This window comes from Pungitius pungitius, chromosome 2 (genome assembly GCF_949316345.1).
Source record: "Pungitius pungitius chromosome 2, fPunPun2.1, whole genome shotgun sequence".
In the NCBI taxonomy this organism is placed as follows: Eukaryota; Metazoa; Chordata; class Actinopteri; order Perciformes; family Gasterosteidae; genus Pungitius; species Pungitius pungitius.
In genome coordinates this window covers 10575374-10589250 of record NC_084901.1, presented here as the reverse complement: position 1 = coordinate 10589250, position 13877 = coordinate 10575374, and the positions used below count along the sequence as shown (strand labels likewise).

Sequence of the window (13877 nt, the reverse complement as noted above, 5' to 3'; positions counted from 1 at the left end):
CTCCCAACATTTCTTAAAGGTTCAATATGTTTTTGTTTTTTTACCACGTTCAGCATCTTTATATTAATTATTTTTATTATTATGAAAAACACCCTGGAACTCATTCCTCTTATACTCCACTGTTCAGGAAGTATTTTGGGGAGAAGATTGGTTTGTACTTCGCCTGGCTCGGCTGGTACACAGGAATGCTGTTTCCAGCAGCTCTGGTCGGCCTCCTGGTATTCTTGTATGGTTTCCTTACTTTGGAGCACTGTCAGGTCAGGTAAACACAACAACTCTTTTCTGGTAAGATCAAGTATAAGAATATAATAATTTAAAGAGTTTCTATGGAAAAACAAGCTTTGGTTAATGCTGCAGATGTGATATTTATTAAGTCAGGTATCTTTACTTCATACAAAAACCATTAGATGTTACCAAAATTGTCCCTTCTTGTCCCTTCTTACTTATTGTATTAAACGCCTGCTAAACCAAAAAGGAAATTAAACGTATTCAGGATTTTTTATTAAAAGTAAATGATTAAGATGTAAATGCACATGTTCTCAGACGTCTCTTTGAAAATATGTGCAGTGTGAAGTATTTATTCGTAATCATCAACTGTTGCATCACTTTGGGGGTTTTACTGTGTCCGCAAATGCTGCGGGTAATTGTGATACCAACTTAACTAGAGTTTAAAAGGCTACATGTCATTTTCCAGTAAAGAAATCTGCCAGGCTACTGACATCATCATGTGCCCAATCTGTGACCAGTACTGCCCCTACCTGAGACTATCAGACAGCTGCATCTACGCCAAGGTACTGTCACCACAGCAACAGGAAAAAACACTCGTAGCTGATGTTTTACTTTGTTCCTTAACTTGTGCCAAATCTGTTTTGAGCCAATTAAATGCATCAATATGAAACTTCTACTTTAAACTAATAAGCTCAAAGTCAGCAAGGTCTGGGATTTCACCACAACTGCATGAAAGTTAAAAGGAGCAGTGTGTATGTATGAGGGGCATTAGGGTGACGCAGGTAACAAAGTAAGAAAACATAAAAGTGAAAAGCCTGCTGTTGAGCCATGGTTTGAATTGTCTGTTCTGGGCTACTGTCAGTGGTGAAAGTAAGCCGGTACTGGCCAGTACCGGGAAGAAATTTACGACACACGCACCGGCCATCGCAACAAGGCGAGCAAAACAAGCAAATGCTTGGGCCGCCGAGCTGGCTCGGGGCCCCAAGACAACGACTGGTTAAGAATAAAATGCAATGACAAATTGTGTGAGCGCCCCTTTGATAGTCAATGCAGTAAAGTCCAATGACACTGTTATCTGGATCCCCTCAAGTTTCCCCTCTCATGATCTGTGCTGCTGGCAAAATACAAAACCTCGTCGGTCGGCAGTCATCATGAAGCGGAATTATGCTTCAGGAAGCCAGAAAGGGAAGAAGAGAAAGGAAGAGGAGGATAATAAAAAACAAGATAGTTAAAAGTGATAAGTTATCACTTACCACTCTTGTTTTTTTATACAGATACAGGTGGGTTAAAGAGTGATACTAGAGTGATAATAAGTCCTAGTGAATGCTTGACAAGTAGACTATAATACAGTAAATAAACAAATAAATAAATAATAAATATTTATGCTAAGTGAAATTTTCGCGCGCGCATTAAACCTGTGTCATAGTACCACCAAGAAATAAAAACTACTTTCACCCCTGGCTACTGTAGAAACATGGTGCGACATGGCAGACTTTGTAGAGAGCACTTGTTCATTCACATGATTAGAGAAGGGTAAATAACTCATTTTTATGACAAAATCATTTATTTTTGTATTGTGTCTGTACAAGGCGGCACGGTGTCACTGTCACTTCACTGCAAGAAGGCCCTGGGTTCAACTCCGCCCAGTGGCCTTTCTGTGTGGAGTCTGCATGTTCTCCCCGTGTCTGCGTGGGTTCTCTCTTGCCTGAAGTTGGCTGGGATGAACTGGGCCCAGTGATTTAACGGACCAAGAAGTTGGCAACTTTGCTCACTTTGCTTCAAAGCCAGCACTTTTCGTGGGGGCTTGATATATTGCAGTTATCAAGGGATTATCCTAAGCTAACAAGGACACAACTCTGCTTGTTTTCAGGTTATACACAAATCAATTAAACTATTATCAGGAATATCCATCGGGCCACCCTAAATTCTTCCAACGGGACTTTTTCTTATTGTTGTCTTCTTCACAGGTCACCCATCTTTTTGACAACGGAGCAACTGTTTTCTTTGCTGTTTTTATGGCTGTTTGGGGTAAGTTGAACAGTTCATAATTCTCTCAAAACTTTTTTCTCCTCACTTTCTCTTTTACCAGAATACTAATACCCAAACATGAATTTATTTATTTTGTCTGGTGTTTGGTGCTGGGCGGGTAGCTTAATACAGAGGATTCCTTTAAACTTGTCGATATGATTAATTTCTTCAAATCAGACAAAATAGTGTGACTCATTACTCACGTAAAGATATTGATTAGTGCAGCGTTAATAATATATATTTTTTTATTCATTGAAATAATAAAGCTACATCACAGATGTGTTTAAAAAAAGTATTTAAAAAGTACATTTTAAAAGTGACATATCATTGCATTGAAATGTAGATTACATACATTATTTCAAAAGGATGTAATTCCTGCATTCATCGTGAAGGCATCTGGGAATCCACAAGAGGAATAGGAAGCTGTCAGTGCTGAACAAGGTCCCAGGGTATGGGAGGCGTAAGCACGGAGTTGGTAATGGGCTCACACTCCTCTGCTGCTGCAAACCGTGCCGGTGATGAAGCAACAGCATCATCATTACATGGCTGTTTATACATGTCTATGTGGAAGCACGAGGCGTCTGAGGGATTGAAAAGAGAAAGAAAAAAATTCACTCGTGGAAGAATAAACATATTCAAAAGGAAATTCTTCCAAAACAGATTTCAACTTCAGGGTGACGTCAAGGCAATATTTAAACCGTGGCAAGTGATATGGCCTCCTCCCCCCCAGGAAGAGACAACACACATCGTTCAAGCTGCTTCCCTCACTGCACAGAACACTTTATTCTGTTTGTGTACGATTGTTTCTGGTCTGTGCAATCTAAAAATTTAAATAGTTCAGTTTAGTTTATTGAAAAATAATTTTCAAAATGTACTAAAAATATTCTACTTAAAGAACTTTTTGGTTGCCATTTAGCCTTTCAATAACAATATTTTCACTGCAAGCGAAATTAAATTTAAATCAAAATATGGCCTTTAAATATGCTACAGTCAGTTCCAGAGGCATGTAATGGTAATTGCCATTGAAATATACCTTTGAAGGAGAATTTTAAGTATAATAGACCATTAAACAGAATAGAACATTAAACTTTGTTGATTTGTATAATTAGAATATCCATAACATACCCTTTGTTCCAGCACAAGAACAATAACTAGCAGCAAGTTATGGTAAATGCCCTACCAGTGAGTTTGTTAACAGTCTCTGAGCGTTTGAGAGCTTCTTGTACTCTGTTGTCGAATCTCCAACATTTCAGCATGAAGAACAGAGCCAAACACAGCTGTAGGGTAAAGGTCAAAACGCCCAGCACGATTACGATGTTGTTAACTGTTGAGGGTAAAGAGGAAAGAAAGGGTTCAATATTCAATGTGGCTTTGTAGATAAATGCATAGGCGGGACACCAATAATGCAAGGATATTTTGCCCTAAAGGTTTATGCACTCCTTGTTTTACAGAAACACTGTTGTGTTGTTACACACACTTTTCAACACAGTACAGGAGTATAAAGGTTTTGGAGTCAAAAGCTCTAAATGAAGAGTGATTGGTTTAATTCTTTGACAGTAAGTTCTGTGACCCGCACACTACAGTATACTTGTAAAGGAAGTGCAAGCAAGCCCTGTTGTATTAGTGCGTGCTAATAATTCAGGTCCTTAAGTATTTTTGGACAATGTTCTCATTGCAGTGGAAACCCTATTGCATTAAAAAGTATAAATGTTTTATGGTTCAGTCCAAGCAAAGCAGAAAAAAAGTAAAGCAAAAAAAGTAAAAAGTACAAGCATTACCAACAATAAACAAACAACTTTCCATTAAGAATGAATTTACTAAGATATGTAAACTTCATGTTAAGCTAAAATGTTACAGTACCAGCTGAAGAGCTGTGTGGTGTTGACTCCCAGCAGGTGACCTCTGGTTGAGTCAGGTTTTGGTTCTGAAGAAGTCCCATCAGTCGAATCGTTCACATAAGCACTGAAAACAGAGACCATTTTACCTTCTTTAAATATTTAAAGCAAAATAACTGCAAGACAACACACAATTCACAAAAATCTAACTAAAAGCATGACTGGATGTTCAAAATTTGTACACATAATTCTATGAAGAGCAATTTTGAAAATTGCCACATAGACCTGCCAGAGCCTAATGCAAAAATGTGTTTATATACTGACCTCAGAAGAACCGCTTCTTGAAAGTTGCTGCTGCTGCTGCTGCTGCTGTCCAAGTGAATATGATTTTAGGGAATTTTGCTCAAATCCCTTCATTAAAGTTCCTCAGAAGTCGACTCCCCTGGGGTCTCCACGTGGGGAAGCGCTGCCCTTCTCAGACAGCTGCGCTCACACATTCAAAACACACCGCTCCGCGTTGCAGGAGGGACACGATGGAGAAAATAAAATACGAGCTTTCAGCTGGCTTCAGTGTTTAGTGGTGTTTGTGTCCAATAAGTAAGCTATCCAAAGGACTTTGTTCAGCCATACCTCGCCTCTATGCCAGAACACTGTGACTCTGTCTTGTTGCCTAAAAGACTGCACCGACATTCTCAACTAAATGTTTTTTATTCGAGATCTCCAGAAGTGAAACTGGTTTATGTGTATTATAAGTCTCGACAGAATGTTTGCAATCACTCGCATTTATTTTATTTATATAGAGAGAAATCAACCCCCCCCCTCCATGTTTTGTTGTTGTTGATGGAACTCACTCATGCTTATTTAATAACCTGAAATAAGTGAACCAACTGAGTTAATGTAAAAGGTTTTGATATGTAGATGACATATTTCCTAGTGACAAAAATGATCACATACTAATACCTAACACTTTCCTTTGGCTTATCGGTTAGCGACAGTCTTCCTGGAGTTCTGGAAAAGGCGCAGGGCAGTCCTCGCGTACGACTGGGACCTCATTGACTGGGAGGAAGAGGAGGTAAAGCACTCTTATGTTTCTGCATTCATGGTGAATCAGATTATAGTTTAATTAATGTTTTATTCAGTGGTAGTTACATTTTGCAAACGTCTATTGCTTTGACAAGACTTTTCTTCTCACACAATATTTCTTACCACTGAAAAAAAGATTGACCATTCATGCCATTCTCAAATATATCCGTTTGCAAGAATGTGTTTAAAAGGTGGGACCGTTGCACTGACAGCCTGCACCGTGGGAGTGTCAAACCAATCCATGACTCACTGAAAAGGCTCCATTAAATAGCTGTCACATGGCAATTTAGGTTATGTCAGAACTTTTGTTTTGCCACCAAAAGCACACCCCAAAACACACCCAATAGATGTTAGACATGACAAGACATGACAACAAATAATGAAAACCAACGTTCTTCCGTCAATCAAACTCAAACTGGTAAACGTGTTCCCTGCTGTGAGCGTGAAAGTAAGTTAGTCTGCTTCAGAACAAAGGTTACGACTGATTATAAACTTTGTGATTTTCTGTTTTTGAACCATAAATAAAGCTTTTATGAGCTAATCACAGTCACTGCTAAAGTTTGCTCATGCATGTCTCCTTTTGTCTTTCAGGATGAGGTACGCCCCCAGTTTGAGGCCAAATACTCCAAGAAGGAGAGGATGAACCCCATATCTGGAAAGCCTGAACCTCACCAAGCTTTCAGCGACAAATACAGTCGCCTCATTGTCTCAGCATCTGGGATCTTCTTCATGGTAAGTGCCTGGGATAAAAGCACGTCAAGTAAGAGGTGTGCAGCTCCCATCTTTTGTCTTAAAGGATGTTTAATATCAATGGAAGGTTTTGAGCGCTGTTCATGATCGCTATGATCGCAGATTCTGGTGGTGATTGCTGCCGTGTTTGGCATTGTCATATACCGCGTCATCACCGTCAGCACCTTTGCCGCCTTCGGCTGGGCGCTCATCAGGAATAACTCTCAGGTGGCGACCACGGGAACGGCGGTGTGCATCAACTTCTGCATGATTATGCTCCTCAACGTGGTGAGTGTAAAGTAGTACCAACAAAGAGGGGTGATGGTCATGACATCAGCATAACCCTGACACAAAAAATAGTTTGTTAAACAATAATAAGTTCACACTAAATTCAACTTCCCTCATTAGCGGGTGACGACATTGTATTTTCTTCCAGCTCTATGAAAAAGTTGCTCTTCTCCTCACTAATTTAGGTAAGTTGATTACAGCAGCAGATCGAATGTTGTTGAAGGTAAACGGGTGATGCAGACTTAATTACTACTGTACATTAGTGTTGGCTCCATACCGTACAACAAGTGTTGTTATCAGTTTCTCTCCTTGCCACCACAGAACAGCCGAGGACAGAGTCAGAATGGGAGGACAGCTTCACGCTCAAGATGTTCCTTTTTCAGTTTGTCAACCTCAACAGTTCAACTTTCTACATTGCCTTCTTCTTGGGAAGGTTAGAAAAGTCCTGCAGAACAAGTAAAAATTATAGTTTGACCAGTGCAAACATTTGCAGTAATTGTATTTTACGGCATGCACGTGAAGTGTGTGTGTGTGTGTGTGTGTGTGCGTACACACATCAGGGCGGAACTCTGTCGTGTGCAATACAGAGAGCAGAAAATTGTAAACGCTCGAGCAGACAGAAAGGGCATATGGCTGTTGTTTAATAAAAGAACAATGTCTAGACCCATCTATAGTAAAGGTAAAGGACTTTTTATCTGGCGCTCTATAGAAAATGGATACAAAATAAATGTGACTTTTCTTATCCAACATAATGTTTGTGGAAACAGCATTGACAATGTTTTCTAAGTAACAGATTTTCATGTTGCCTGATATTAATGCTGCCACCTGTCATAAAAATGTTATTGGCTTTTTCCCCGCATTGACAGATTTACGGGCCGGCCTGGCGCTTATCTACGTCTCATCAATCGCTGGAAACTGGAGGAGGTACTTTGCTTACGAAAGGGAAATAACAGTAAAGCATTATGGATTGAAGTATTTCCAAATTGGACATCAAGCCCAACCAGCGGCCGTTTACCACCCCCCACCCCCGCCTCAGTTATTCAAATATTCAGGGTAAATAACACACGCTGAGGCGGTTGTGCAGCAGGAGATGTGCCAAGCGGAAACTCCAATGGGGGGCCAATGGGGAATTCTCATTGGACTGAATAGGAACTATATATTTTGGTTCTTTTTTCATATCCATGATTCAAATTCACAAGAAAACTTTTTTGACCCCCTTTTTTAATTTTCATTGTATTTTCATGTATTTCATTTTATTCCTTTGTTGCTGTAAGGTGGGTTTGCACTTCATCTATGCATCACACTGCAGGAAAGTGAACTGTTTCAACAAAGTATTTTTAGAATGAATACTGTATTTTTGAGTGTACTTAATTGTGTCACTTTTCTAGTTTTTGACACTGAATTGCAAATTTCAGCCAGAGTGAGCTGTGCTTACCAAACAGAGGAATGACGAGACTTTCTGCAGAGATCCAGAGTGCCATTGTAAACCAAAGCTACAGTTTGATTGCTCTCTCTCCCTCTCTGTCTTTTCGCCATAGTGCCACCCAAGTGGCTGTCTCATTGACCTATGTATGCAGATGGGCATCATCATGGTGCTAAAACAGACCTGGAATAACTTCATGGAGCTTGGCTACCCGTGAGTGTTTTTTCTCACCTTGAAATGTCAGACATAATACCAAATACCAAAACAGTTTCTGATCAAACCACAAACCACCAATGGGAAACTAAAACCACTTATTGAGTGTTAAAGTTACTGGGAGGAACGGGGCGTACTGCTGGGCCCACTGGAGCCTGGTCTGGGTGGGGGAGACCGTCGGACCTGGGCAATAAAATGAGAGCTTTTCGAAACAGAATTTGGTGCTCGGATGAGTCGCTGCTTTTGTACACAGAGGGCGCCAAACACACAAGATTAATGTTCCTTGTAAAAGCTTTAACTATCCTCAGTCAACTGTTGTCCTGACTGCAGAGTTAAGCAGATGACATTCAATCGTGTCTCAGTACTGAAGCAATCTGTTCTTGTTGTTTTATCTGCTGTTGTTTGGCCAGGCTGGTCCAGAACTGGTGGACACGGCGGAGGCTGCGGAGAGAGCACGGACAGAAAGCCAAGGCCAGCTTTCCACAGTGGGAGAGGGACTACAACCTGCAGCCTATGAATGATTATGGACTTTTTGATGAATACTTGGAAATGAGTATGTTGTGTCTGAAGTTCCATGTATACATCTTCTATTTGGATTTAGCACAGATAGTAAAAACCTTAGCTATGTTACCCCGAAAAAGCTTATTGTTTTGGTTTTTGCAGTGCAAAAATCTATGAACCCAACACCAAATAAAGTCAAGCGGCCCGGTTGTAGCTTGTTTAACCCCCAATGTTAGCTTCTTACTTTGTCAATTGTATTTACATGTGAATATAAAAAGGGGATTTCAATTGTAAAGATTATCTTTGTGATAAAAAAAAATGAACTATTTGAATACTTGATCTTTTCTGCTATAATTCCAAATCCACTGGAAAAAAAGGTTATATTTTGTAGGCAACCTACAAGAATGCATCGTCCCTTTGAGACTCTATTTCCCTATTTTAAAGTTATACCTTTGCTGTTTGCACCATTGCTCGCCAGCCCGTTATCCATGATAAACCTGTACACAAACTATGGGACCTGATTCCTTGTTTTGTTTTTTTCCACAGTTCTACAGTTTGGCTTCACCACCATCTTTGTGGCAGCTTTCCCTCTGGCCCCTCTCCTAGCCCTGCTGAACAATGTCATCGAGATTCGTTTAGACGCTTACAAGTTTGTCACCCAGTGGCGGCGACCTCTGCCCTCCCAAGCCAAAGATATAGGTGAATTACACAAATTCATTTCCTCAGAAATTGTTAAAGTGGCCCGTTTTCTGTTTTTGGGGTATATAATACATGTCTAATTGTACGTGTTTGTTGAAGGGATCTGGTACGGCATTCTGGAGGGTATTGGCATCCTGTCTGTCATCACCAACGCTTTTGTCATTGCTGTTACTTCAGACTTTATCCCTCGCCTTGTTTACGCCTACAAATATGGACCCTGTGCTGGTCAGGGTCGAGCAGGGGAGGGGTGAGTGTTGCTATTTTGAATATTAATATTAGATGATAGTGAGGTCTCTTTTTTTCTTTACTTTTTAACTTTTAACTTAAGGTTTTAGGGCTGTAGTTGCAAAGCCTCATTCATACCATTGACATTGAATTTCTAAAACAATATTTGAATGCTGCACAGTTGCAGATTATGATTCGGCTGTGCTAATAAAACTACCCTGTATTAGTTAAGCGGCAGCACAATGCTTTTGAGAACATTTTTTCATCTAACAACAGGTTCTGCTTCTGCTCAAAAATAATGATGCTCTTTAAGTTGATTTAGAAAATTCTGGATTTTTTAAAAACAGCTTTTAAAAGGTTTGGGTGATGATGTCATACAATATACCAACAAACATAATTTGGTACAGCCCTACATTGGTCTATTTTGTTCCTCTTTTAGACATTTCAAATGTTGGATAAAATCATTTCTTATATGTTTTTTCAGGTGTATGATTGGTTACGTCAACGCCAGCCTCTCAGTGTTTAGGGTGTCTGACTTTGAGAGCAGATCACAGCCGATGACTAATGGCTCCGAGCTGTTTGGAGAAGCTGTAAAGTATTGTAGGTAAGCCATGTGTATTCATACGTGTTTGTGTGTTTCAGCTTTCACTGCTCCTTAAGTTTAAGTTGTTAAAAAATATACTGTAAACTGTCATTTCAGTGCCTGTTACACTAAAAAAGAATCTCGTCGGAAGAGTATTCATTATAACAGGATTTGGCTGCAAGTATTTGGGCAAACCCAGGGAAGTGTGTGTGGATGTGTTCATGCATCACTTCATTAATAGTATCTATTAACCAATACGTTAGCACTGCATAGTGAGTATTTTTCATTCCAGAAGCAAGCTGAGGCAAACAGGATATAATTTTTTTCTCCATGTCACAAAACAAAGATCTTTCTAAAAACAGATGTGGTACACAATTTATTTACAATTTTACTGAGATTTGGTTGACTGACATTACCATTGGGGATGTGATGACCTTCGAACTTGTCTGTTTGACCCACCAGGTATCGGGACTACAGGGAGCCCCCAGACTCTGCAGAGCCCTACTCCTACACTCTGCAGTTCTGGCACGTCCTGGCAGCCCGACTCGCATTCATCATTGTTTTTGAGGTAAGGCTTTTGAATCAGTGACAAATAGCAGGAAAGAAATTCTTTTATATCTTGTTGTCAATCCGTTTGACTTCTTTTTTTTCTAGTCTGAAGTTCCCCTAAGTGTCTTGCTGTAATTTCTAATTTTACTCTTGTGGTTTTCCAGGGACTTTTTTTTCTCTGTCTAAATCTGACAGAACTATCATAGCTAATTTTATTTTTCATTATTACAGCAATTCCTCCAAATACTGTATATTAGTCTGACTCTTAATTTATATGGACTGATAGATTTGTGTAAAGTTAACTTGAAAGTTATGCTATCTAACATATTATTTAGTATATATCAGTAGAACCCCTTGCTACCACTAGACAAACTACATTTTTAACAATTAAAAAAAGATTGGTCCTCGTATCATGTGTGCTGATCGCTGAATGGTTTTGGACACTCCTTTTAGAATAATTTATGCCCTTCTGTTTTGTATGTTTTTACTCTTGATTGCTCCCGATCATGTAAATACTTTGACATTATACATTGGCTATATCAATCAAATCGATCAGTATGTCTGCTCCTCCCTTTCAGAATCCAGGTGGGATTATATGATAAGAAATAGCACAAAAAAACCTTCATTTCTTTTTTTGATTGAAAGCTATGTTTGACAAGTAAACGATCGTCTGTCTCCACCTTACAGTGGGTCAATAAATTCCCTTTTTGTTTGTTCCCACCTCCTCACTTTAGTATTTGGAGTGTTTTTATTGAGGCGTGAAGGCTCTGGGATTTGTGATAGCGTTCTCTGCTCTTGCAGCACATGGTCTTTGCCATCAAGACCCTGATCGCATACCTGATCCCCGACCTGCCCAAGGACCTGCGCGACAGAATGCGCAGAGAGAAATATCTGATCCAGGAGATGATGTATGAGGCCGAGTTGGAGAGACTGCAGAGGGAGAAAAACGAGAAGAAAAAGAAAGACACAGTCCTTCACAAGGAATGGCCCTAAAATGTACCGGAGATCCAGAAACAGTTTGTTCAAGAGATAATGTAGTTCTGTACACAACTCTTGTGAGGTTCACTTTCTAGCAGGTTGTATGGGTTTAGTCAAACATTAGCAGCTCTCTCCTGCTGAATGCGATTTAGACTGAAGAGAAACAGAATATTGTTATTTAAGTAATGCTCGCTCAAAAAACGTTTTTTATTGTAGCATTAAACTGTTCAGAATATGAACAGTTGTATAACAATGCAGTTTGCAGCCTTGGCATCAGTATGTTATTTTTTTTGAGACAAGCTAGGGAGCAAATTTCTTCCATTTACATGATTTTTTTAATTGAATACTGGTTGGCTTGAAAGTTTTAAAGGTCAGTCAAATTAAAGGTTTTCAATCAATTTGTTGATATAAGATTAATTCATAGTTGAAAGAAAACAAGATTAAGAGACAAAAGCTGAGATATAAACCAAAGTATTTAAAGTACAACGGTGTATTTTTCACATTAAAACCAGCCCTACCAAATTCTTTGTCCTATTCCCAGATTATCGGCGGAGGTTGGTTTGTGCACTTTACAGTAGAGGAAAAGAAAAGTTGTGCTGTGTCTCCTGCATGATACCGGACCTTCATGCCATCCTTCTGCCGTGTCAGACCAGCACCTCCTAGCTGAATGTTTTTGAACTGCATCCAGCAGGTCCTCCCAGTGTGTGCATCCATAAAGGATGCCCTCTTCGATATTTTGGCAGTGGGTATTGCTACCTTTTTCTTTTCTTCCTCCAGATAGTTTTTACTGGTTTGGAATATCTTCAGACTCTGAATGTAGGTTCCCAGCAAGACTTCATTTTTACAGCCGTCTTGTTTTAGACGAGAGAGATAATTCTACGGAGTTGACTGAATGACAAACCCTGTTTACATGTCTCCTTGTTTGAGGTGTTCACGTCTACATTTATTATGAACAAAGACATAACGCTATGTCCGGCTATCTGCTTTGCTTTGCTAGTGTGATGCAATAAAAAAACTACGGAAGGCCATTTCTGAGGAAATGGTAGTGGGATTGCTGGCAGCTTAAACTGCATTGCTTTGTGTAGCAGCGAGCTGACCAGCATTGCTTGATAAACGTCAGGCTGCTAATCGGAAATACTTGCTTGACTTTGATGGATCTGAAAGCATCTGAAGAGTATGAACAGTTGAAATACATGAAAAAAGGGAAAATAAAATGTGCGCAATGAAGTGTCTTTTTGAAATAATGTAAAAAGCTCATCTGAGGTCTAAACTCTATAAGCACTAGCAGGAAAAAATTATTGGAATACCATTTTAGAAATCCTTCTTAAGTACTCATGCACTTATTGTAAGTCACTTTGGACAAAAGCGTCAGCTAAATTACATGTAATGCAATGTACTCAGGAAGCCTATTGTAAGCTCATGTAACCTTTAATTTGAAGGTTTAAGAGTTTTGTTTTGAAAATCTCTCAGCCTGTCATCATCTCCAGACTTTTATTTTGAAAGTCCTGCATACTCAAGAGGCTTCTTGAGAAAACATAAAATCCGATACTATGAAATATATTCGTGGGAGAGTTAAGACCAGGTTTAAAAAGTAAGTTTATTCTTATTGACGATTTTTGGCATTCGGCTGGGTGGCACACCTGCTGTGTTGGGGCTCATGACGCAAAAAATGTCGGTTGGAGTTGAAAAATACTTAGAAAGATTACAGAGTTGACTATATTAAAAAAGAATCAAGGTTTAAACAGTCAGAAGAGAATGTTATTCCAATAATGTCCTCAATGAGCTCAACGATTTTTAATCAAGTTTTGTTTAAAAAGAATAAAAGATAACCTAAGAAGAACATACATTGGAATGTGTCTGATACCCAGCAATCTCACTAATAAAGACAAACTGAGGAACATATGGACTGCCCACTTTAATATTCACGAGATTCACAAATCTATAAAAGCTGTCTACCGTTGGCTTAAAGGGGAAATGCTTTAGATTCATAAATGCAGTATTAAACCATATTTATTGTAAATAAATTCTACTTGACAATGTGTGTCTTTCTTTGTTGTTGTCAACATGTGGAACCATCCTGTCAACCCTTTCAACCTCAACTCTTAATAAGATAAATAAACAGATGTTTTACTTGTGCTGCTCAATCAATACGGAAAAGACTGGTAAGCTAATTGTTGGAATGCATTGATGCATAATAATGAAATTGTTATCTATTATAGTTTTTTTCATAATCACTAATTATGTTTCATTAGTTTTTCGGTCCGTTTGGAAGTTAGAGTGGAGTTTTCCGGAATGTCCAGGGATTTAGAGTGAGCGCCGTCTCAGAACCCGGTAAAAAAAAGGCACTTTTTTCTTTACGGTCACAATATTCACTTTTCAGTAGAGATGAGCGAGTACAGCATTATCTGTATCTGTTGAACCATATGAATTATCTGTATCCGTATCTGTACTCAGATTGGGCGGGGCCTAACCCGAAAGTGGGCGGGGGCTAACCCGGAAGTATGAAGGATTTACC

General features: G+C 39.3%; 1 protein-coding gene across 4 annotated transcripts in view; it reads left to right on the top strand.

Moving 5' to 3' along the window:
* LOC119211021 (anoctamin-4-like) overlaps positions 1-13421 on the top strand; it is a 33630-nt gene extending 20209 nt beyond the window's left edge. For 3 of the 4 annotated variants that reach the window (XM_037461608.2, XM_037461606.2, XM_037461609.2), the window contains 16 exons: positions 128-262; positions 695-791; positions 2196-2256; positions 5081-5163; positions 5766-5906; positions 6027-6191; positions 6340-6376; positions 6513-6624; positions 7058-7115; positions 7730-7827; positions 8238-8380; positions 8875-9027; positions 9127-9274; positions 9737-9856; positions 10298-10403; positions 11186-11870. In XM_037461608.2, the coding sequence (XP_037317505.2) occupies positions 128-262; positions 695-791; positions 2196-2256; positions 5081-5163; positions 5766-5906; positions 6027-6191; positions 6340-6376; positions 6513-6624; positions 7058-7115; positions 7730-7827; positions 8238-8380; positions 8875-9027; positions 9127-9274; positions 9737-9856; positions 10298-10403; positions 11186-11377 (1849 nt within the window). In that variant the 3' untranslated portion in view covers positions 11378-11870. Of the gene's footprint in view, positions 1-127; positions 263-694; positions 792-2195; positions 2257-5080; positions 5164-5765; positions 5907-6026; positions 6192-6339; positions 6377-6512; positions 6625-7057; positions 7116-7729; positions 7828-8237; positions 8381-8874; positions 9028-9126; positions 9275-9736; positions 9857-10297; positions 10404-11185; positions 11871-11903 lie in introns of those variants that run through there. The other variant, XM_037461607.2, reaches the window with a different exon arrangement.
* Positions 13422-13877: the final 456 nt, after the last annotated feature.